The sequence below is a fragment of the Podarcis cretensis genome, assembly GCF_951804945.1.
Source record: "Podarcis cretensis genome assembly, chromosome: 18".
In the NCBI taxonomy this organism is placed as follows: domain Eukaryota; kingdom Metazoa; phylum Chordata; class Lepidosauria; order Squamata; family Lacertidae; genus Podarcis; species Podarcis cretensis.
This window is the reverse complement of record NC_137188.1, coordinates 7895928-7920547: the sequence shown is the minus strand read 5'-3', so window position 1 is coordinate 7920547 and position 24620 is coordinate 7895928. Positions and strand designations below refer to the sequence as shown.

Here is a 24620-nt window from a genome sequence, read left to right as displayed (position 1 = left end):
CTTTGCGCCTGTTCATTGGGGGAGATAGGAAGCCCAGAGCGCTTGTTCTTTAGATGTCCCTTTTAGGAAGAGGCACGTAGTGAGACCATTGATCACCTGCTGGTGAGGCTCGCTGACCTCCCAGAAAAGCAAAAATTCGACCTTTTCCTGTTCGGCAAAGATCATAAGACGACCCAGATGGTCGCCAGATTCTGTGTACAGATCTGTAGGCGCAGACCATCCCCTGACCCAAACTAGTTCGTTAAGAAAATCCCCAAACTTGGTTCCGTGGGTGACTCCGAGTGGGTGACTCTCTGCAGTAGCTTATCTTAACGTTTTAAGTGTCTATACACTTATCGCCTTTATAAATTTTAACTTTATTGTTCTACATTGTTTGTTTTCCTTCTGGGATTGTACCTCCAAGTGTGTTTTATAAGCTGGTCTCCGACCGTAATAAATTATCTATCTAGTCCGGCCTCCCACAAGGTCTGAGGGACAGTGAATCAGCCCCCTGCTGAAAGTTTGCTGACCCCTGGACTAGGATCTGGGAGGTCTGGGTTCGAGTTCCTGCTCAGCCATGAAGCTCGATGGGCAGACTTGCAGCCAGCCTGGATAACTACGTATGAGCTCCCTATGGGGAAAGTGAGACATTAGACGCAACAAGCAAGCAAACTGAACACGTGTGTATAGAAACATATCGGAGACAAAAAATATTTCTTTTTTTTTTTTAAAAAAAAGGGATATCAGATATCTTTATTTGGCGTCGGCTTTGTGATACCAGTCCAGTTTCCAAAAATGAAATTATTTAAGCCATTTGATGGCAGCGTTTGGACCTTTTGCACGGAAGGCCAGAACTCCAGCTTCTCCCTGCTCAAGCGATGGTGACATCAAGCGACACCTTCCCAGCGTGAACCACCACGTAGCCCCCCCCCCAGGCCAGAGTCTTTTCATTATCCGTTGGAGAGAAACGGAGGCTGCCATCCCGAGCACATCTGCACAGAAGTCAGCCCCGCTTCCATTTGCACGGTGAGGGTTTACCTCCGAGTAAGCACCTTGCCCACAAAGGTCCGTATAATTAAAGCTATGGTTTACCAGTGCAGTGGTACCTCGGGTTAAGAACGTAATTCGTTCTGGACGTCCGTTCTTAACCTGAAACTGTTCTTAACCTGAAGCACCACTTTAGCTAATGAGGCCTCCTGCTGCTGCCGCACGATTTCTGTTCTCATCCTGAAGCAAAGGTCTTAACCCGAGGTACTATTTCTGGGTTAGCGGAGTCTGTAACCTGAAGTGTATGTAATCCGAGGTACCACTGTAGTGATGTATGAAAGTGAGAGCTGGACCATAAAGAAGGCTGATCGCCGAAGAATGGATGCTTTTGAATTCTGGTGCTGGAGGAGACTCTTGAGAGTCCCATGGACTGCAAGAAGATCAAACCTCTCCATTCTGAAGGAAATCAGCCTTGAGTGCTCACTGGAAGGACAGATCCTGAAGCTGAGGCTCCAAGACTTTGGCCACCTGATGAGAAGAGAAGACTCTCTGGAAAAGACCCTGATGTTGGGAAAGATGGAGGGCACAAGGAGAAGGGGACGACAGAGGACGAGATGGTGGAACAGTGTTCTGGAAGCTACCAGCATGAGTTTGACCAAACTGCGGTAGGCAGTGGAAGACAGGAGTGCCTGGTGTGCTCTGGTCCAGGGGTCACGAAGAGTTGGACATGACTAAACGACTAAACAACAACAAGGCACCTCATGCTGCAGGAGATTGCCCATTTATATTATTTAGAGGACCTCCAGTGGAGTTAAATGTGTGTGTGTGTGGGGAGACGACCGCACAAAGGTAAAATTTCCATCCATTCGTTGCTACGTTCTTGTTTACCTCTGCCTACCTGCGGCAGGTGACTCCGTGCACGGTTGCGCAAAAAGGAATGTGGCAAAGAAATGGCTCCTTGCTCCTGCTATAACATGCTCCCTTTCGCAGCCGCCAACAAACTGGCCTATTCTATCCTTTGCAACCGCCCTTTCAGAAAGCCGGCCCTCTCTGCAATTCCGACAGGAGCATCGCAACAGCTCAGGGAGAGCTGGAAAACAGGCATTGTGCAAGTTTTTAGCCTCTTAAGAGTACCCTTCGCCCTTTTTAAACAGCGCTGGTTGGCAGGGAGGTGGATATTTTCAACTTGGTTCCCGGCGATGGGTAAAACAGCCGCCTCTGTTGAAGCAGGAGGACAGTTCTGGGAAGAATGGACGGCTGCGAGATCACGCTGGGTCACGGAGCAGAGGAAGACATGTGCAGAAAAACCATGAAATCTCTGGCCGGCAGCCTTCCAGAGTAGATCACCGACTGCTCCGTCCTTTCCTTGGCCTGTTGGCAAGAGGTGCAGACAGCTCAGTCTTCCTGAAGCGTCGCCCTCCGTTCCTGAAGTTTGCGTTCCAGTTCCTCGGTCATCCCTAGCCAGGAAAACATAAGCATTGTGTGTGTGTGATAGGAATTTTATGGTCTTAAATATATGGTAATGTTCATAAGTGTACCAACCAAGCACATACAGTGGTGGCCCGCAAGACGAACGCTTGCAAGACGGAAAACCCGCTAGACGAAAGGGTTTTCCGTTTTGGAGGCGCTTCGCAAAACAAATTTCCCTATGGGCTTGCTTCGCAAGACGAAAATGTCTTGCGAGTTCCTGCGGGTTTTTTCCCCTTTTTCCCCCTTTTCCTAAGCCACTAAGCCACTTATGAGCTGATCTGCTGATAAGCAGCTTATCAGCTGATCCGCTAAAAGCCGCTAAACCGCTAATAGTGCTAATCCGCTAAGCTGTCAATGGGCTTGCTTCGCAAGACGAAAAAACCGCTATACGAAGAGCCTCACGGAACGGATTAATTTCGTCTTGCGAGGCACCACTGTACATAGATCAGCACAGGAAGGCCAACCTGGAACCATTTTGATTCCTAAACTGACTAAATCTTTTCTCTGCAAGGTCAAAATGGAAAAGCCTCCCCATTGTCTTTTCCTTCACAAATCCTGTCTTAAGGGTATGTCTGTGTTTGAATAAGGTGTGAGCCTGTGACCTGGCCCAGGAACTAAGTATTTATCATTACAAAAGACTGGCCAGGATCCCCAAGTAACCTGCCAGACAGGAGATAAACAAAGACAGGAGAAAAGCGATATTAAAATTTCTGTTTTAGATCGCTTTTTCTGTGATGTAGGTGTGATGTATCTGAGGGGTGGTCTTAGGTTACACCCCTTCTGTGATGTATGTATGATGTTTCTGGGGGTGGTCTTGATCTACAGGGTGGCAATTTCAAAAGCCTTTATAAGGCCTTGCACACCATTTTTCTGGGTTCCTCCTCTCTCCTGTGGGTGAGGGGAGCACCCTGTTGCAACAGATCAATAAAGGCCAAGCCTACAGGCTGCTGTTTTGCTCCAAGTAATCCTGGTTGGTGTCTTTGTTTTTTGTCCAAGGGAGCCCTCGGATTTTTCTGTTAACAGTGTTTGTGTCTCTCTCTGTGTGTGTGTGTATGCGCAGCAGAGCCCTGGGCTTAGGGGAAACGTGGCAGGGAGCCCACACGAAATTTCACGTGAGTTTGGTGGAATTTCAGAATTCAATGGTGATTTTTAGAAACAGGGGCGCTGTCGTTCAACAAAGTAGCACCCTCAATTTTAACCCAAAGAGCAGACCCATTGCAATTACTGTGCCTAAGTCAGTCATGCTCATTAATTTCCATGGGTCTACTCTGAGTAGGATGAGCGTTTACTGACTTCACATCGGCTCACTATTTCAGGTTCATATTGGAAGACCGGACAAACGCTAGAACATTAACAGTGGCGAAGTTTTTATCAGTGGTTGCAAGAACCAATGATCCCTAGCTTTAAGTCTGAACAAAATGCTTGTTTAAACTGGAGGTAAAGGTAAAGGGACCCCTGACCATTAGGTCCAGTCACGGATGACTCTGGGGTTGCGGCGCTCATCTCACTTTATTGGCCGAGGGAGCCTGTGTAAAGCTTCTGGATCATGTGGCCAGCAGGACTAAGCTGCTTCTGGCGAACCAGAGCAGCGCACGGAAACACCGTTTACCTTCCCGCCGGAGCAGTACCTATTTATCTACTTGCACTTTGACGTGCTTTCGAACTGCTAGGTTGGCAGGAGCAGGGACCGAGCAATGGGAGCTCACCCTGTCATTGCGGGGATTCGAACCGCCGACCTTCTGATCGGCAAGTCCTAGGCTCTGCGCTTTAACGCACAGCGCCACCCGCGTCCCCAGCCTGGAGGTAGGCTGTCTGAATTGTGCATTGCTTTGTAATGATTTGTTGAGTCTCTGGACCGTAATAAAGATTGATTGATTGATTGATTGATTGATTGATTGATTGATTTCACATCAGGAACAGAGGCACAGTGACTCTGAATTAACCACAGCAAGGCGATGGCCGCATAGTTTGCCCATATGGCACTAGAGTCGAACAGAATAATCTTTACTTGCATCAGTCACTAGCCATAGCAATAAAATGAAATACAGTGGTGCCCCGCAAGACGAACGCCTCGCAAGACGGAAAACCCGCTAGACGAAAGGGTTTTCCGTTTTGGAGGTGCTTCGCAAAACGAATTTCCTATGGGCTTGCTTCGCAAGACGAAAATGTCTTGCGAGTTCCTGCATTTTTCCCCCCTCCCCCCCTTTTTCTAAGCCGCTAAGCCGCTTATCCGCTAAGCCGCTAAAAGCCGCTAATAGCGCTAATCCGCTAAGCCGCTAAAAGCCGCTAAAAGCCGCTAAAAGCCGCTAATAGCGCTAATCCGCTAAGCCGTCAATGGGCTTGCTTCGCAAGACGAAAAAACCGCTAGACGAAGAAAATCGCGGAACGGATTCTTTTCGTCTTGCGAGGCACCACTGTACAGTCTATCTTGGATCTCAAATGCCTTGGCTCTCAAACAAATCAGCTCCCAAATAATCAAAACCCGGAACTGAGTGTTCCAGTTTGCGAACAACTTGCAGAAACCAAATGTCCAGTGCAGCTTCTGATTGGCTGCAGGAGCTTCCTACAGCCAATCGGAAGCTGCGCTTTGGTTTCCGAACATTTTGGAAGTCGAATGGATTTCCAGAACGGATTCCGTTCGACTTCCGATGTACGACTGTAAAATGTACTGAAGACAGAGGTAAAAACTTGACTATAGAAAATACATTGGGGGGTATATCAATAATCAAATAATAGATCTTATTCTAATTGCCCCCGCTAAAAACCTTGCACTATGCAGATGGATAAATGCACAAGACTCACCGGTGGAAAAACTTCTAGGTAATGACATTGCAAGGCGAGAAGGGAGCGCCTGTCCGGTTTTCCTTGGGCTGGGTGCGCAGGGAGATTTGCCGGGAGTCGGGAATACAGGGACAGCTTTAAACTCTGTGAGGTGGGAAATAACAAAGGGGGGAAAAACAGCCTTAGCCCTAGAGGTTGACAGGTTCCTTCTGTCTACAACCCAAGCGGAGGGCACTATTTATTTATTTATTTATACATACATACATACATACATACATACATACATACCCCAGCCATTCTGGGCGGCTCCCAACAGAATATTAAAAACACGCTAATAAAACACCAAACATTATAAACTTCCCTAAACAGGGCTGCCTTCAGATGTCTTCTAAAAGTCAGTTGTTTATTTCCTTGACATCTGATGGGAGGGTGTTCCACACGGCGGGCACCACCACCGAGAAGGCCCTCTGCCTGGTTCCCTGTAACTTGGCTTCTCGCAGAGAGGGAACCGCCAGAAGGCCCTCGGAGCTGGAATTCAGTGTCCGGGCTGGATGATGGGGGTGGAGACGCTCCTTCAGGTATACTGGGCCAAGGCCATTTAGGGCTTGAAAGGTCAGCACCAACACTTTGAATTGTGCTCGGAAACGTACTGGGAGCCAGTGTAGGTCTTTCAAGACCGGTGTTATATGGTCCCCAACGGCCGCTCCCAGTCCCGTCTAGCTGCCACATTCTGAATTAGTTGCAGTTTCCGGGTCACCTTCAAAGGCAGCCCCACGTAGAGCACATTGCAGTAGTCCAAGCAGGAGATAACCAGGGCATGCACCACTCTGGCCAGGCAGTCTGTGGGCAGGGAGGGTCTCATCCTGCGTACCAGGGCATGCACCACTCTGGCCAGGCAGTCTGTGGGCAGGGAGGGTCTCATCCTGCGTACTAGATAGAGCTGGTAGACAGCTGCCCTGGACACAGATTTGACCTGTGCCTCCATGGACAGCTGTGAGTCCAAAATGACTCCCAGGCTGCACACCTGGTCCTTCAGGGACACAGTGACCCCATTCAGGACCAGGGAATCCTCCACACCTGCCCGCCCCCTGTCCCCCCAAAACACTCCTTCTGTCTTGTCAGGATTCAACCTCAATCTGTTAGCCGCCATCCATCCTCCAACCGCCTCCAGACACTCACACAGGACCTTCACTGGTTCTGATTTAAAAGAGAGGTAGAGCTTTTGGGGGCGGAGGGAGGAATCGACAAATCTGATAGTTTGGACTCTGAAATGAGGAATATAGAATTGTAGAGTTGGAAGGGACACTAAGAGTCATCTAGTCTGACCCCCGTGCAATGCAGGAATTATGCACCACTCTGGCCAGACATGCAGGGAGCATGGACCACTCTGGCCAGACATCTCTTTGCAATACAGGTGCCCCTTACCTGCAAAACCTTGATGCCGACAACACCTTTATTCTTAAAAGTGCCACAAAGTATGTTCGCTTACCTTTGAATGGCTTGGTCTGTCTCATCTCAGCAACATCTGGGAAAAGGGGAAAGAGATAAAATCCAAAAGAAGTGGTTTAAGAAGATAAGAATAGCCTCCTCTGGATTACTTCAAAGGGCTTCTAGTAGATGAACCAGCTCTAGAATTCCACGATTCTATGGCCAAGCAGAGGGATTCGAACTCATGTCTCCCAACTCCTAGTCCAACACTCTAACCACTACACCACAATAAACCACCTGACCATCGGCTGGGGCTGATGGGAATTAAAAGTCCAGGTTGCCAGGTTCTGCATTGCTGTTTTAGGGCCCTGCATATTGCAAGGAACCAGCTACAAGGCAGAGCAACGTAGTGGTTAGAGCACATGACTTTGACATTCAATCCTTTATGGAGTCACAAACCTTGCTGGTTGAGTCTGGGTCAGTGACTCTCGCATTTTGGGGGGGGTGCAATTAATTTTTATTGCATTTTGGAAATTTTAGCCAATTGACATCAAATTAATACAAATTTAAGGGTTGACTTACCGCCCTGCTTCCATGATGCCTCCCTTCCCTCCCTTCATCTCTGCTCATTTCCTAATTCCATTTCAATACTTAAAACATTTTAGCATTATTATTTTTCCCCCTTCTTCGTTTCCCACCGGCTGCACATATTTCAGTTCCTGACTCTCTCTTTTATCCTGGCCTCCCTGGCAGGCTTGTTGAGAGCAACACGGAGGCCCATGAAATAACCACAAAGCCTTTTCAGATCCTATCTAAAGACCCGTCGGCAAAGAATTACCTTCGTCGTTCACGTACGTCTGGTCTGGCGCATCTTCGGTCTCATAGACATGCTCAGGCTTGGCAGTCCATGCGGGAACTGGGGGTTGGAATGGCGGAGGGGGAAGCAAGCTTTTCGGAGACTGGAAATTCTTTCCTTCTCTGGGTGCACCTGCTGTGTGGACAGACGGACGCAATTTGGACATGCTAGGATGGAGAAGGGACGCGGGTGGCGCTGTGGGTTCAACCACAGAGCCTAGGACTTGCCGATCAGAAGGTCGGCGGTTCAAATCCCCGCAATGACGGGGTGAGCTCCCGTTGCTCGGTCCCTGCTCCTGCCAACCTAGCAGTTCGAAAGCACGTCAAAGTGCAAGTAGATAAATAGGTACCACTCCAGCAGGAAGGTAAACGTCATTTCCGTGCGCTGTTCTGGTTCGCCAGAAGCGGCTTAGTCATGCTGGCCACATGACCCGGAAGCTGTACGCCGGCTCCCTCGGCCAGTAAAGCGAGATGAGTGCCGCAACCCCAGAGTTGGTCACAACTGGACCTAATGGTCAGGGGTCCCTTTACCTTTACCTTACTGACCAGCACACTCCCGTGACAGGAACTTCCACTGGGGGTGGCAGTGATGGACTCCTCCTTTAAAAAAAGAATTTTACAAATTCGTGGAGGAGAAGGCTACCCAGAGAAACAGCCGTCTTCCACTTTCCTTGGCCTCCAAACATAGGACCAGGTGCTAAAAATACCACAGGTAAAGGTAAAGGACCCCTGGACGGTTAAGTCCAGTCGCAGACGACTCTGGGGTTGCAGAGCTCATCTCACTTTCAGGCCGAGGGAGCCGGTATTTGTCTGCGGGCAGCTTTCCGGGTCATGTGGCCAGCAGGACTAAACTGCTTCTGGCGCAACGGGACACCGTAACGGAAACCAGAGAGCACGGAAATGCCGTTTACCTTCCCGCCAGAGTGGTACCTATTTCTCTACTTGCGCTGGTGTGCTTTGGAACTGCTAGGTTGGCAGCAGCTGGGACAGAGCAAGGGGAGCTCACCCTGTCACGGGGATTCAAACCCCTGACCTTCTGATCGGCAAGTCCAAGAGACTCAGTGGTTTAGACCACAGCGCCACCCTATATGGTCCCTATAAAGACCATAGGAAGGTTGGGTGCGGCATCTCAAACTTCTGGCCCCTGGGGAAGAGGAACAGGGAGATTGGCATGAGTTTAGCCTCAGGATTAGTGGAAGCGAACTGTCACACCTCTTGGGGGTCGTGGCAGGATACTGGGCAAGCGCGGGGCCACCAGGGCAGTCTCTCCACTTTCTTTATCTGTCTCCATGATCTCTGCAAAATGAGAAGAAACTGCAGTTACAGATCTTGCCAAACACAGAAACAAAAGTACAGTAGAAGCAATCATTAAGTCTGTGTATTTGTCCCATGTCTGCAATGTTGCCATAGAAAATTTTTACACATCACTTGGGAAGACAGGCAAACTAATGCCAGTGTACTGGAAGAAGCAAAGATCACCCGTGTCAAAGAAATGATTCTTCAACATCAACCTCGTTGGACTGGTCATGTTGTGTGGATGCCTGATGATCGTCTTCCAAAGCAACTCCTCTATTCCAAACTTAAAAATGGAAAGCGTAATGCTGGTGGTCAACAAAAGAGGTTCAAAAATTCTCTCAAGGCAATCTTAAAAAATGTAGTATAAACACCGACAACTGGGAAACACTGGCCTGCGAGCGCTCCAGTTGGAGAACAGCCTTTACCAAAGGTGTCGTGGGCTTTGAAGACACTCGAACTCAGAACGAAAGGAAGAAACATGCTAAGAGGAAGGCACGCTTGGCAAATCCACACTGTGATCAACTCCTGCCCAGAAACCTATGTCCCCACTGTGGAAGGGCATGTGGATCCAAAACTGGCCTCCACAGTCACTTACGGACTGACGGTTAAGACTGTGTTCATGGAAGACAATCTCACTCGGCTATGTGGGATCGGAGAAGGAGAAGAAGTTTTTCAGGGCACTAGTTATATGCAGTTGGTGACATTGATTTTTTTGGCCCTGTTTAAATTGCATTTCCTTTGCATGGAAATGCAGAAATAATTACACGTTTGACTGTTTAAATTTGCAAGTTACGTTGAGCTATGTAAAACCAACGGCAACATAAAAAGGTAAAGGGACCCCTGACCATTAGGTCCAGTTGTGGCTGACTCTGGGGTTGCGGTGCTCATCTCTCTTTACTGGCCGAGGGAGTCGGCGTACAGCTTCCAGGTCATGTGGCCAGCAGGACTAAGCCACTTCTGGAGAACCAGAGCAGCGCACGGAAACACAGTTTACCTTCCCGCCGGAGTGGTTCCTATTTATCTACTTGCACTTTGACGTGCTTTCGAACTGCTAGATTGGCAGGAGCAGGGACCGAGCAATGGGAGCTCACCCCGTCATTGCGGGGATTCGAACCGCCGACCTTCTGATCGGCAAGTCCTAGGCTCTGTGGTTTAACCCACAGCGCCACCAATGGCAACATAGATTAAGTTAAATACCAGGCAGTGAGACAAAGTACGTGCAGGTCCTGCTATCTGTGCACAATGCCTTCTCAGGTATCTCTCCTTAGGCGAGGGTTCACATAACAAGTCAACAATTTCCTTTGATTCCTATGGGGAAATTTCTAATGCGTTCCGACAACGTAGAGGAGGGCTTGAGCCACGAACCTACCTAGAGTCATGGAGTAGCTCTCGTCCAGAGATAGGGGCACCAGGATGTGTTTGCTGCTGTTTACAAAAAAATCCACCACCTTGGCAAGCGAAGAGCAGCGATACTGAGGAAAGAGAAAGAGGGGAATACCATTCACTAACAAGCATTTACCAGGGATTGGCGAAGAGTTGGGAGCATTGCAGTAACTCCAAGAACAGCCCTGCAGGGGAAGCGGTGTGTGTGAATCTGTCCACTTTTGCTTCTCTCGGTTTCTCATAGAATCATAGAGTTGGAAGAGACCACAAGGGCCATCGAGTCCAACCCCCTGCCAAGCAGGAAACACCATCAGAGCACTCCTGACATATGGTTGTCAAGCCTCTGCTTAAAGACCTCCAAAGAAGGAGACTCCACCACACTCCTTGGCAGCAAATTCCACTGTCAAACAGCTCTTACTGTCAGGAAGTTCTTCCTAATGTTTAGGTGGAATCTTCTTTCTTGTAGTTTGGAACCATTGCTCCATGTCCACTTCTCTGGAGCAGCAGAAAACAACCTTTCTCCCTCCTCTTCTCGTTTTTCCCGTCTTAAGTTCAGCTTTCTGCATTTCCACGTCAGTCTGTCAATTGCTTTTTTTTTTTTAAGTCTTCAAGATAAACTCACCAGCACATTTATCTAATATGTAACGTTTCTGCATGCAGTTTCCCCTAAGCAAACCTTTTCATAAATATATATATTTTCCCTAAGATCATGTAAGTTATTTCCACAGATATATGGATCTGTTTGCATATCTATATGCGTAAAGTAAAGGTAAAGGGACCCCTGACCATTAGGTCCAGTCATGGCCGACTCTGGGGTTGCGGTGCTCATCTCGCTTTATTGGTCGAGGGAGCCGGCGTACAGCTTCCGGGTCATGTGGCCAGCATGACTAAACTGCTTCTGGCGAACCAGAGCAGCGCACGGAAACGCCGTTCACCTTCCCGCCGGAGCGGTACCTATTTATCTCTTTGCACTTTGACGTGCTTTCGAACTGCTAGGTTGGCAGGAGCAGGGACCGAGCAACGGAAGCTCACCCCGTCATTGCGGGGATTCGAACCGCCGACCTTCTGATCGGCAAGTCCTAGGCTCTGTGGTTTAACCCACGGCGCCACCCGTGTCCCATCTATATGTGTACATTAGTCCAAATGGTGTACAAAAAGGTGTTCAGGGGTTCAAACTAATAGTCTGAAGAATTTTTGTGAAGTATGTATGGTTTTTTATTTGTTTGGAGGATTCATTCTTATTTCTTTTTTTCCCTATGATTTTTTATAAAATTTTCTGTTTTACAATTTAGAATATTCATTTAAACATCCTTAAAATATCAGCGACTTCCCTTCTTCTCTGGTTCATTTTGCATATCAGAAATCCCTGCATATTTTACAAAAACTAAACCGTTCAGTATTCCACCATTACATCCATCAAAACTTATTTACACCGTTGAATTTATCTTAATGCTGCCAACGTTTTCAGTTGTGCACAATTTCCCCCCGTATATTCAACAAACGCTTTCCAATCTTCTCTAGACGTATGTTCTTCTTGTTCTCTTATTCTGTATGTTAGGTCCATCAGTTTAAGCTACCATTCTTCTTCAGCTGGGACCTCGCTCGTTTTCCAGATTACTCTTTTTCATAAGCAAATATGCAAATTGCTCCAGAAATATGGGGAACTGAACTTTAAGATGGAGAAAATGAGAAACGGAGAGAAACAAAACTGACAAATTGTTCCATTGCATGAGCTCACCTGTTCTTGTTTGCCTTGATACCTGGTGCCCCCTTGTCCACACAGACATTTGGGCCTGATCCTGTCCCCCTAATCTTGCAGTCTGCTGGCTCTCAAAGATTGTTATGCAACTACTAAGTCAAGCCTGCCTTTCAGGGATCAAATCGTGAATTGAAATGTGAGTAAACTTCTTGTTACTTTTAAGGAAAGACTCTTGTGTCTGCATTCTTTTAAAAGGGACCAGTTGCTCTCTGGGGTCTCAGGCGAAGAAAGGTCTTGGCCGCCATCTGCTAACTGGTCCTTTCAACTCACAACATGTAGGATTTACCATATTTTTCACTCTATAAGACGCACCAGACCACAAGACGCACCTAGTTTTTGGAGGAGGAAAACAAGAAAAAAAAATATTCTGAATCTCAGAAGCCAGAACAGCAAGAGGAATCGCTGTGCAGTGAAAGCAGCAATCCCTCTTGCTGTTCTGGCTTCTGGGATAGCTGCGCAGCCTGCATTCGCTCCATAAGACGCACACACATTTCCCCTCACTTTTTAGGAGGGGAAAAGTGAGTCTTATAGAGCAAAAAAATACGGTAATCTGGAACCTTGCCATAGTTGAATGATGGCCCCAGCACAACTCACCGGCTCTTCAACATCAATGATGTATTCTCCATCGGTCAGGTTGATTTTATAGTGCTTTATAGACACGATCCTGCACCGGATACGGGGGAAAGAGGGAAATTGAGCAATGTCTTTTTGTAAGAATTGAGGTGTTTGTTTTTTTAAAAAAAGTTTTTTTATTTGCAAATTTAACAAGGAAGGAAACAAAAGCAAAAGAATGGGGGGGGGGGAAATAAAGGAAATAAAAAGAGATTATGTAAAATTTGTAGGCTAAACCCGCCTTATATAACCAGCATGCTTCAGTCTAATAAATGCATGAAGGGTTAATGCCATAGAGTAAGCTGTCCTGACAGACTTTGCCTATGTCATTTTCCCTTACCTTGGGAGGAAAGAGGTAACCAAGCTTTCATTCTCTGAAGTGCTCCCTCCAACCGCATGGCTTTAACAAGCCTCTTCTGTTTCAGAAAAGAATGGAGCCCCAAACTAGCTTTTCCCTACACACTATAGTTTAGCTTTCACCATTTTGTAACCAATAACTTTTTTTCTGCCTGTGCATCTTTTTCTAACTGCTGCATGGAAAAGCATATGACTCTGACCTTTGGACCATTAGTAAGTAAACCTTTTTATAACTTACAAACTTGTGGCCTGCTTCTATTCTAGAGGAAGCAGAAAACTTTAGAAGAAGCTCTTAAAGAGAATATTTATGGAGTTCGCTGGAAAGGGCACATTTTAAAGTTTTGCAGCCTATATTTCAACGCTTTTCTTTGTTGCATGTTTTGCTGTGTTCAATTTTAAGCTTGCGTCTTGGCTTCCAAGGATGTTTTCCCCAACAAAATCACCATCAGTTCATATGAAGGACATCAAGGAAGGGCAAAATATATATTGATATATCATGAAGTCCGTATGATTTCTGTTTCATGATTTTTGACCTGTCGATGTAACACAAATCATGATGTGTGTGTGTGTGTGTGCGCTATACAAAAATCACAGTGTAAGAAAAACCGTGACGCCAGCTACTGCTTCTCTCAGTTCTTGCAGCCCCTATTAATTATGCCAGCTCAATTCTCCCATGCCTCATGCGGCGGGGGGGGGGGGGGGCAGCGAAAAAGCAGATAATAAAGAACTGGGGGTGGGGATTAAGTATATCACAGTTATTCCTAGTGGTCCCCCATGACTCAGACACACAGCCCACTCGGATGGAAGGCATATAAATAGAGAGGTATCTCAGTTTTCGAGCATCTCAGAAGCTGAATGTTTCGGTTTTCAAACACCAAAAACCTGGAAGTAATTGTGTTCAGTTTTCGAACGCTTTTTGGAAGCCAAACGACTTCCGCTGAGTTTTTATTATTATTATTTTCGCCATTGAAACTGGAGACCACCCTTTGACCTCGGTTTTCGAACATTTCGGAAGTCGAACAGTCTTCTGGAACAGATTACGTTTGAAAACAGAGGTACTACTGCAATAAAATCGTCGTCGTCATCGTCATTATAATATTTTGGCCCAATATTGTGGTCTTCCCTTCCAGATGAACTTGCAGTGCTTACTGAAGACTTTGTACTGTCGGCAAGCTGTCTAATTGAGTTCTGATTTTATAGTTTTAATGCATGTTTTTAGTCTTGTTTGCACTGGATCTCCTCTTGGAGATGACTGCAATGATGCGATATGCAAGTTGTTGAAACAAATAAAGAATAATGTAATATAATTTTTTTTTAGTGAACAACAATGAAAATAAAACCTTTTAACGCATTAGAAGCAGGAGGCCAGCAAGGGAGACGGCTGGACCTTCGAATAACAAGGGAGGCGATGGTGGACTAAAGGAGGAAAAGGAATTTTCTGCAATCGATTTGCCTTGTCCAACTCACCCATTCGCCTTCAGCCGGGTGGTCACAGAGACGCTCTTGCCATCCCCTCCTGGCCGCAGCAACATATTCCCACAGTTTTCGTTCTTCTCCAGAAGGACTTCGGCCTCCGTCCTGGAGACCTTGAAGAAACAGCTGGGGCAGAAATAAAGAAAGCAGAGGTGTTTTGCAAAACTACAGCCTTGGCCCAGACAGTTTTCCTGTCTTAAACAGCCCTGCATTGTGTGTGAATAATCTTCTACTCCATTGCAAGGAGTGTTGGTGGGACTTTAAAAAAGTTTGCCCTGCTTGGTGGGATCCAAATCAGACCATGTGCAGCCACAGCAACCATCATGCCATTGTTCCTGGTTGCTAAGCAACAGCTCCACTGGTCCCCCTCTTGGCCAACAGACTGTGGCACTAGCAGAATTAACCCCTAAGTTGCAAACTGAATGATCCCTGCTGTTGCACTTCCAACACGCGTCGAGGCACACTTTCCTCAATAAGTGCTGTACAGTGGTACCTCTGGTTATGAACGGGATCCGTTCCAGAGGTCCGGTCGTATCCCGAAATCTTGGTTACCGGAGGCACCCTTCTGCGCACGCTTGCGGCGCGATTGAGCACTTCTGAGCATGTGCGCGACGCGCATACACTTCTGGTTTTGCCGCGTTCGCAACCCGAAAGTTACCCGAAGGTAACGTAACCTGAGAGTCCACTGTAAAAGGAAAACTGGTGGGTGGAAAATTGTAGCCCTACCAAGTTTAAAAGTCATGGTGACACTGAGTGCATATTATTTCCCCTGGCAAATATAAACACATCTTTGTCTCCAGGGGTTTACAGTCCACTCACTCTGGAAGCGGCTTCTCGACTCTCATGTCAGCCTTGGATCGGCGTTCCTTTTCTTTCTCGAGTGCCTCAGACAACATGCAGAAGTGACCGGGGAGCAAACTCAGGGTGGTTGGGACTTTCATCTATGGGAGAACAGAGTTTGGGGTGAAAGGTGTTGCTTAAGTCACTTCAACAATGCAGATGGAGCCTGGAGAGAAAAGAAATCCCGATAGCACTTTACTGAACAAAAGCAGCATGTATAATTTGAGGAGAAGTAAACCGGCCCTGTAGCAGAGAGATTTACAGTAGGGAGACATTCAACCAAACATTCAGAGGAAAAATTCTCTCAGAACTACTCAGCCAATCAGAGTGCATGCTACCTCAGCAAACGTGATGTCACTCGGCTTGGTTGCTCGGCAACACCCCCACCTCACAATGAATGAGATAATCTTCTGACGTTATTTACATGTTCAAAACCCTACATGTTAAATCCAAAAATTTCACACTGGACCTATTTACAATTGAAAACCTCCCCTTTTGCAGGGCTAAGCTTCTATTTGATTACCGTATTTTTCACTCTATAAGACGCACCAGGCCACAAGAAGCACCTAGTTTTTGGAGGAGGAAAACAAGAAAAAAAATATTCTGAATCTCAGAAGCCAGAACAGCAAGAGGGATCGCTGCGCAGTGAAAGCAGCAATCCCTCGTGCTGTTCTGGCTTCTGGGATAGCTGCGCAGCCTGCATTCGCTCCATAAGACGCACACACATTTCCCCTTACTTTTTAGGAGGGAAAAAGTGAGTCTCATAGAGCAAAAAATACGGTAGTTCCCATTGTCCCAAGCTAGAGATTTCGGGTTGTATTCAACTATGTTGTACTCAGAGTAGACTCACTGAAATGCATAGCCCTAAGTCGGGCGCATTCATGTCATTATTCTGAGTAAGACTAACATGGGATGTAAACTTTTGCGAGCCAAAACTTCCCGATTTATCCCTTAAATAGCCTCTCTGAATTGCCCCAACGTCAGTTTCTCTTCCCACATGGTGGTGGTCGGGTGTTTAAACTATCAATTGCTCTCCATAGATCTTTGCTTCCTTTTAAAAAACATGACAAAAAATCACTAAAACACAAGAAGAAGATGATGATGAAGAAGAAGAAGAAGAAGAAGAAGAAGAAGAAGAAGAAGAAGACGGAGGAGGAGGAGGAGGAGAAAGAAGAGGAGGAGCAGGAAGAAGAAGAGGAGGAGGAGAAGAAGAAGAAGAAGAAGAAGAGGAAGAAGAAGAAGAAGAAGAAGAAGAAGAAGAAGAAGAAGAAGAAGAAGGAGGAGGAGGAGGAGGAGGAGGAGGAGGAGGACGAAGAAGAGGAGGAGGAGGAGGAGGAGAAGAAGAAGAAGAAGAAGAAGAAGAAGAAGAAGAAGGGGAGGAGGAGGAGGAGGAGGAGGAGGAGGAGGAGGAGGAGGAGGAGGAGGAAGAGGAAGAAGAGGAGGAGGAGGAGGGAATAAACTCACTTCCACAACCGTGAGAATAAAACCTTTCCATAGCTCTCGCGACTCAAGGCTTTCCATCTGAAAAGAACAATCCCAGTTTTAAAAACTTAGCTTTGTCAGTGTTAACCAATTCAATATTGTATACCAGGGTTAGACAACATGGTGCCCATCATCTTTGACGATTAAGAGATTAAGTGCAGATTTCGAAGGAACGGGCTGTGTTTCATTTCTCGTTCTGTCTGGGAAAGTGAGACTCTGATAGCCATTGCTGAATCGCTCTTCCAAACCTCTCCTTCCAACATAATCAACTTAAAGAGCTACAAATATCTGTGCTGGTACTGTTTGTACAAGAAAGGATGGCTGCGATGTAGATCTTTGCAACCTAAAGATATACAAACACCTGCGTTGTTCCCTGTTACATATTAGCTGGACAGAGTTAGGTCTTTGTAACCTAAAGATCTACAGATAATGGTATTGTACCCCAAGCGTACTAGAAACAAAAGCAGAACAGATATCTATGATCCAAGAACAAACGGTTTTGGCTAAACCAACCCTCTTGTAAAAATCTTTGTTAAAAAAATATATTAAAAATTCTACAGGACATTCAGTGAACATGGGCACCGGTTTTTGTTTCACATACAATGAAAGTATTGATGAAGGGAATTCTGTTCAACACAGACAAGGAAAGTTGCAGGAAGACTTTAATCCAGAAGGTTCTGGACTTCCTTTCTTAAAAAAAGAATTATTTATTTATACTTTTCAAGTTTATACATTCCACTAGTTTTATGCATTTCACTGATTTTACATTCATTTTGACATTTCAGAACTTGACTTCCACCCTCCTCTTCTTCTTAATTGTATTTCACTATTAATATAAAGGTATAAAGGTCGTGGCCGATTCTGGGGTTGCGGCGCTCATCTCACTTTATTGGCCGAGGGAGCCGGGGTACAGCTTCCGGGTCATGTGGCCAGCAGCACTAAGCCACTTCTGGCGAACCAGAGCAGTGCACGGAAACGCCGTTTACCTTCCTGCCAGAGTGGTACCTACCGTATTTTTCGTCCTATAGGGCGCACCGGCCCATAGGACGCACCTCGGTTTTTTTGGGGGGGGGAATGAATTAAAAAAAATATATTTCCCCCCCCCAGCCGCGGCTGCCGCCCCAAGCCTTGCGCACACCTGCCCGAAGCACGGGGCACCCTCTGGAGGGCTCCCTGTGCTTCGGGCGACAGGCTGCCGCCCCAAGCCTCGCGCGCTCGGCAGGACCTCCCACCAGGCGCGCAAGGCTTGCGGACACTCGCCGGGGCTGCAGGCTGCTGCCCGCAAGCCTTGTGAGCCCGCGGGAACTCCCGCCGGACTTGCAAGGCTTGCGGATAGCTTCCTGAAGCCTGGAGAGCGAGAGGGGTCGGTGCGCACCGATGCCTCTCGCTCTCCAGGCTTCAGCGAAAGCCTGCATTCGCCCCATAGGACGCACACACATTTCCCCTTCATTTTTGGAGGGCAAAAAGTGCGTCCTACGGGGCGAAAAATACGGTATTTATCTACTTGCACCTTGAGGTGCTTTCAAACTGCTCGGTTGGCAGGAGCAGGGACTGAGCAACGGGAGCTCACCCCATCGCGGGGATTCGAACCGCTGACCTTCTGATCGGCAAGTCCTAGGCTCTGTGGTTTAACCCACAGCGCCACTCCTTCTTAATTGTATTTCAGTTTAACAATCCCTTCGATAAAATACATATTTTGTAATGTGCAGATGGCTTGAGATACCTATTAGGTCCATAAATTATATAGCATATATTCAACACACACAAAACAGGGACAATTTGTTGTTGACAAAGGACAGCTGGACATATAAAGGGCCCCATTACCTTCAGTAGCTTAGGGCCTCATCAAACCTAAATCCGGCCCTGAGCAGGGCGATAAAGTTGCAAGTCTCATCACCTCGGCACTTCTGCGGAATAAGACAAATTCCAGCACATCTACGAGGGTGTGTGAGGCCAATTTAGGCGCTGTGCTTGCCAGGTTTGTTTGCAAATGTAATATAGGTCCTGGAACACACCCAACTCTCTCCCTCATATGGAGATTGGCATTAAAGGTAATGCACATTTTTATAGTGAAATAAAAAATATAAGGTCATATATATATGTGTTCGAATCCCCGCGATGGGGTGAGCTCCCGTTGCTCAGTCCCTGCTCCTGCCAACCGAGCAGTTTGAAAGCACCTCAAAGTGCAAGTACATACACATTATATATATATATATAATAAATGTTCATAAATGTACCAAGCAAACACGTACATAAATATATAAACCACATGTCTGAAGCAGCACAGGAAAACAGCCCTGAAGCCATTTTGGCTCCCAAACTGACCAAATGTTTTCTCTACAAAGTCAAAGGGAAATGGAAAAGCCTCCCCATTGCCTTTTCCTTCACAAATCCTGTCTTAAGGGTATGTCTGTGTATGAATAGGGCGAGCCTGTGACCTGGCTCAGGAACTAAGTATTTGTCATTACAGAAGACTGGCCAGGCTCCCCAGGGTATCCAATCAAGTAAGCATTAACTGGTAACCTGCCAGACAGAAGGTAAACAACGCACTCAGATTTCTGTTGTAGACCACCCCTTTCTGTGATGTAGGTATGATGTGTCTGGGGGTGGTCTTGGGCTCCAGGGCGGGCAATTTAAAATGTCTATATAAGGGCGGGCACACCTTTGTTTTGGGTCCTCCTCCTTTCTCCTACATGTGAGGGGAACATCCTGTTGCAACAGTTCAACAAAGATCAGGCTTACTAGCTGCTTTGCTTCTTGATATTCTCTGGTTGGCCTCTGTTCTTTTCTCCGACCGATGGAGAACCTGCGAAGGACTCTAGAAGACCTCTTGTGTCCCCCATAAGGGCAGATTTTCGTTTATTACGATAGTTTATGCATAAACTGGGGATGCGGGTGGCGCTGTGGTTTAAATCATAGAGCCTAGGACTTGCCGATCAGAAGGTCGGTGCTTCGAATCCCCGTGACGGGGTGAGCTCCCGTTGCTCGGTCCCTGCTCCTGCCAACCTAGCAGTTCGAAAGCACGTCAAAGTGCAAGTAGATAAATAGGTACCGCTCTGGCGGGAAGGTAAACGGCGTTTCCGTGCGCTGCTCTGGTTCGCCCGAAGCGGCTTAGTCATGCTGGCCACATGACCCGGAAGCTGTACGCCGGCTCCCTCGGCCAATAAAGCAAGATGAGCGCCGCAACCCCAGAGTCGGCCACGACTGGGCCTAATGGTCAGGGGTCTCTTTACCTTATGCATAAACCGCTTGGAGTTTTTGACGATCAATGGAACAAGACCCATCTGTCGTCTCTGCAAGCAAGGAGATATCTTTGGACTTTGCAGAAAGGATCTCTTACCTTCAGTTTCACTTCCTGGCTTCGCGTTTTTAGGTTCAGTCCCACCCCGTCTGCGGGCCAGGCAGCCACAGTTCGTGGGGGGTTGTCATCGGCAACAGACAGGAAATCAGCCAGGTCAATTTTCTCAACATGCTGCAGGGAGGAAGAGCAAGTAGAGTAAATGCTCAAGTTTCTAGTCCACATGATATTTTAAAAAAGTGCTCCGTCTCTCCGCTGAGAGCGAACTTCTGTTGTGCCTCCTTCCTGCTCACTTTGCAGCTGTCCACCTTCTTTTAAAAGGTAAAGGTAAAGAGGCCAGCATGACAAAGCCGCTTCTGGCGAACCAGAGCAGCGCACGGAAATGCCGTTTACCTTCCCGCCGGAGCAGTACCTATTTATCTACTTGCACTTTGACGTGCTTTCGAACTGCTAGGTTGGCAGGAGCAGGGACTGAGCAACGGGAGCTCACCCCATCGCAGGGATTCGAACCGCCGACCTTCTGATTGGCAAGTCCTAGGCTCTGTGGTTTAACCCACAGCGCCACCCAAAGTCCCTACTCAAGAGTAGACCCCTTGAAATTTAGAGACACAAGCTAGTCATCTCCCTGAACGCCGATGGAGTAAATTTTCAAAACATTGTTTTGTTGCTGAATTGCCTCTGAAATTTGACCATTTGCCCTGAATTTCTTTCCTAATGGTCCTAGCTTGGCCAGTTCGTTTTGCCTAGAAATTCCTCTGCAGTTGAGATATTCCCTCCATATCCCAAATAATCAAAATCATACCATTTATGAATTTCTAGAGTTTAGGGGAGTCTCCCCCATATCACCATCCCAAAAAAGCCAAGATATATGTGTGAATATAATTTCTCTCCATTACCTGGGCATCTCTGCTGGTGTTGTAGAAATAGAGACTGAGATCTCGGAGACCTGCCCAATATTTTTTGTACTCCTGGGGGAGGGGGAAGAGAAAAATCAGAGCAGTGGTAAAGAAGCTTTCTTGAACCAAGCCCCCTTTTTTCTGGGGCCGCCCTCAGCAATGGGTGGAACCAGAGAAGCAAATGATGCTATTAACTTTCTGATAAATCACCAGCTAAACATCGCGATACAGTGGTGCCTCGCAAGACGAAAAGAATCCGTTCCGCGACTCTCTTCGTCTAGCGGTTTTTTCGTCTTGCGAAGCAAGCCCATTAGCGGCTTAGCGGATTAGCGCTATTAGCGGCTTGGCAGCTTTTAGCGGCTTAGCGGATAAGCGGATAAGCGGCTTAGTGGCTTAGGAAAAGGGGGGGGAGGGGAAAAAACCCGCAGGAACTCGTAAGACATTTTCGTCTTGCGAAGCAAGCCCATAGGAAATTTGTTTTGCGAAGCACCTCCAAAACGGAAAACCCTTTCGTCTAGCGGGTTTTTCGTCTTGCGAGGCATTCATCTTGCGGGGCACCACTGTATACTGATATATCACAATGAAATAAGAATGGAATAAGTTTCCAAATTTGTGATATATCACCAGTTAAACATCACAATATAATGATATATCACAATGGCTGGAATAATGACAAAGATGGTTCCCAACTTTGTGATACATCACCAGCTGTGATGACCTGCGACTCGGGCTCGGACTCAGAACCAGAGGAGTCTCAGTCTGCACTGAGCTGCATCAATAGGAGTATAGCATCTAGATCAAGGGAAGTAATAGTGCCACTGTATTCTGCTCTGGTCAGACCTCACCTGGAGTACTGTGTCCAGTTCTGGGCACCACAGTTCAAGAAGGACACTGACAAACTGGAACGTGTCCAGAGGAGGGCAACCAAAATGGTCAAAGGCCTGGAAACGATGCCTTATGAGGAACGGCTAAGGGAGCTGGGCATGTTTAGCCTGGAGAAGAGGAGGTTAAGGGGGGATATGATAGCCATGTTCAAATATATAAAAGGATGTCACATAGAGGAGGGAGAAAGGTTGTTTTCTGCTGCTCCAGAGAAGCGGACACGGAGCAATGGCTCCAAACTACAAGAAAGAAGATTCCACCTAAACATTAGGAAGAACTTCCTGACAGTAAGAGCTGTTTGACAGTGGAATTTGCTGCCAAGGAGTGTGGTGGAGTCTCCTTCTTTGGAGGTCTTTAAGCAGAGGCTTGACAACCATATGTCAGGAGTGCTCTGATGGTGTTTCCTGCTTGGCAGGGGGTTGGACTCGATGACCCTTGTGGTCTCTTCCAACTCTATGATTCTATGATTCTATGATTCACTGGATTCTTTGCCTCAGACACCACCTGAACCAAGTCTGGGGCCTGATTCTGAAGAGACCCAGTCTGCACAGGTTCCCCTGCAACAAACACCAGCTGGGCCGTGTCAGGGGCCTGAGCCTGCCCTGGCTCCAGATGCGGGGATCACCTCGTTGCTGTCAGTCCCCACCCAAGGTTGCAGGAGCAACATTGCTATATGCCAGGTCCTGTACCTGAGATCCTGTACCTGTCCTTGCCTGGTTTCCTGCCTCGTGTCCTGCCTTGGCCCCGTCGGACTGACTCCTAGAACCTTCTGGTCCGGCCCTGGACCGTGTTTCACGGGCTCTTAGGTACCCCTTAAGGGCAAAGGAGCAGGGTTTTTTTACTTATATCACAAACAAACAAGCAATTTCCTCGTCTGCTGTGGTTTCTTTTTGCAGTGAGATCCCCTGACTCCTTTGATACTACGATTTCTCATCAGGACAGCAGCAGGGGAAGAAAGAATTACTTACACACACACACACACACACACACACACACACACACAGGGCATGAGGTATAGCTCAGTTGGCAGAGCCTCCTGAACTCAGAGCCATGAGTCCCACATTGGGCGAAAGATTCCTGAACTGCAAGGGGTTGGACTACATGACCCTCGGGTCCCTTCCAGCTCTATGCACGACTTGACATCTTTCCGCAGGGCCTGCAAGTCTGACCCTTATGTTTCCCTCCCCTTATGGTCTTGATTTATCAGCTACTTTTAAAATCAGGCTGCATTTTAAATTGTATTTTAACCTGTATTTTAGATTGGGTTTTCTTTTCTTTTTTCCCTATCATGTTTCTTTTTTTTAGGGACACGGGTGGCGCTGTGTGGGTTAAACCACAGAGCCTAGGGCTTGCCAATCAGAAGGTTGGCGGTTCGAATCCCCGTGACGGGGTGAGCTCCCGTTGCTCGGTCCCTGCTCCTGCTAACCTAGCAATTCAAAAGCACGCCAGCGCAAGTAGATAAATAGGTACCACCCCAGCGCGAAGGTAAAGGGGTCCCTTTACCTTTATCATGTTTTTTTCTGTGATTTTATTGGTGCTAGCCACCCTGAACCCGGCTCTGGCTGGGAACGGCAGGGTATAATTTATTATTATTATTAGTAGTAGTAGTAGTAGTAGTAGTAGTAGTAGTCTATGATTCCATTACAGGCCAGCTGCAGCCCCATCAGAATCAAACAACTAATGCAATCTGCATTCACACACACACACACACACACACACACACTTACTTTAAATGCAAATATGTATTTCCCCAGTCAAGTCTAGGTTGGTTCTCAGAAACTGTGGCAGACTTCAAAGTATTGCCCCCTAGTACTTTGTCATCCATAAGTATACCAGTCATGAACACAGAGTCTACTAGACCATCTTGTCCTCCCCAAATTCTGAGCCATCTCCCAAGCCTTCCGTCACACCTTGTGGCAGAGAGTTCCCCAGGCATGCCCTGATGCCTGTTTCTGTTGCCTCTACTGCCAACCTGTTCCGTTGGCTGTCTCCTTCTCCAATTTCTGGCATCAGGAGAAGAGGACTCAGCAGGGGGACGGGGGGGGGGGGCAAAAGTCCTTCTCTATTTCTTCCACCCCACACAGAACACAACCTCAACCACTCCCTTCCTTAAACTTTTTTTAAAAGAAAGGAAAATAGCAAAAGCTGTCACAGCGAAAGGTTCTCTGGGGCCCCAATCGTTTGAGTTTCCTTTTCCCACAACCTTTCCCCCAAATCATTTCGGAGACACAGCAGCAAAAAACGGTAAGTTACCCAAATTGAGCCAAACCAAAAGCACACAATTGTCTGAACTTAATAAGTCTTGGGTTGCTTATCTATCTCACTCAATGTATCTTGAAATGACAGTAACTACAGACCCCCCCAAAACTTGGGATCTGGGAATTGTTGGGTTTGGAGGTGTCAACTGCAAACCCCATGTCTATTGCATCAATCACTCGTTTGTTGGGGCAGTGTTTTCGCTGCAAAACAACTGCAAAACTTTGGAGGGGATCCGAAATTTTGGGGTTTGGGGTTCATCATCCTGCCTGCCCCCCCCAAATCCTGCTGTGTGGGGGTCCTGGGAAGCCGGCCCACCCACCCAAAGCCCTGCCAGCTCCCTTGCTTGCTGACAGCGACAAGTTCAGCTTTCTGATCCTTTTTCTAAGAGACCCTGAATTCTCTCCTACCTTTTCCCAGGCGTTCCTCTTCTCCAGGAACCCCGAATAATAATGGGGCGGCACGGTGGCCTTCGGTTTGGTGCCCCAGCTATGTGGCACTGCCATGGCGCGCCCCTGAAAAGTCCCTCCACCGTCCAGCCTCGCAGTGTCTTTTGCCCAGAGTTCAGAGTCCGCCACCAGGAAGC

General features: G+C 47.3%; 1 protein-coding gene across 2 annotated transcripts; it reads right to left on the bottom strand.

The window, feature by feature from the left end:
* Positions 1-1655: 1655 nt before the first annotated feature.
* Positions 1656-24620, bottom strand: STAP2 (signal transducing adaptor family member 2). 2 transcript variants are annotated; one of them, XM_079960804.1, is made up of 13 exons: positions 24445-24620; positions 20897-20968; positions 20043-20174; positions 16685-16741; positions 15200-15321; positions 14375-14506; positions 12533-12602; positions 10166-10268; positions 8713-8796; positions 7484-7633; positions 6707-6742; positions 5239-5361; positions 1656-2423 (listed from the first exon to the last, which is right to left on the bottom strand). In XM_079960804.1, the coding sequence occupies exons 1-13, from the start codon at positions 24538-24540 to the stop codon at positions 2362-2364; spliced, it is 1239 nt and encodes a 412-aa protein (XP_079816930.1). In that variant the 5' UTR covers positions 24541-24620; the 3' UTR covers positions 1656-2361. The 2 variants fall into 2 exon arrangements, with proteins under 2 accessions (XP_079816930.1, XP_079816931.1); XM_079960805.1 differs by having other exon boundaries at positions 7484-7636; positions 24445-24616.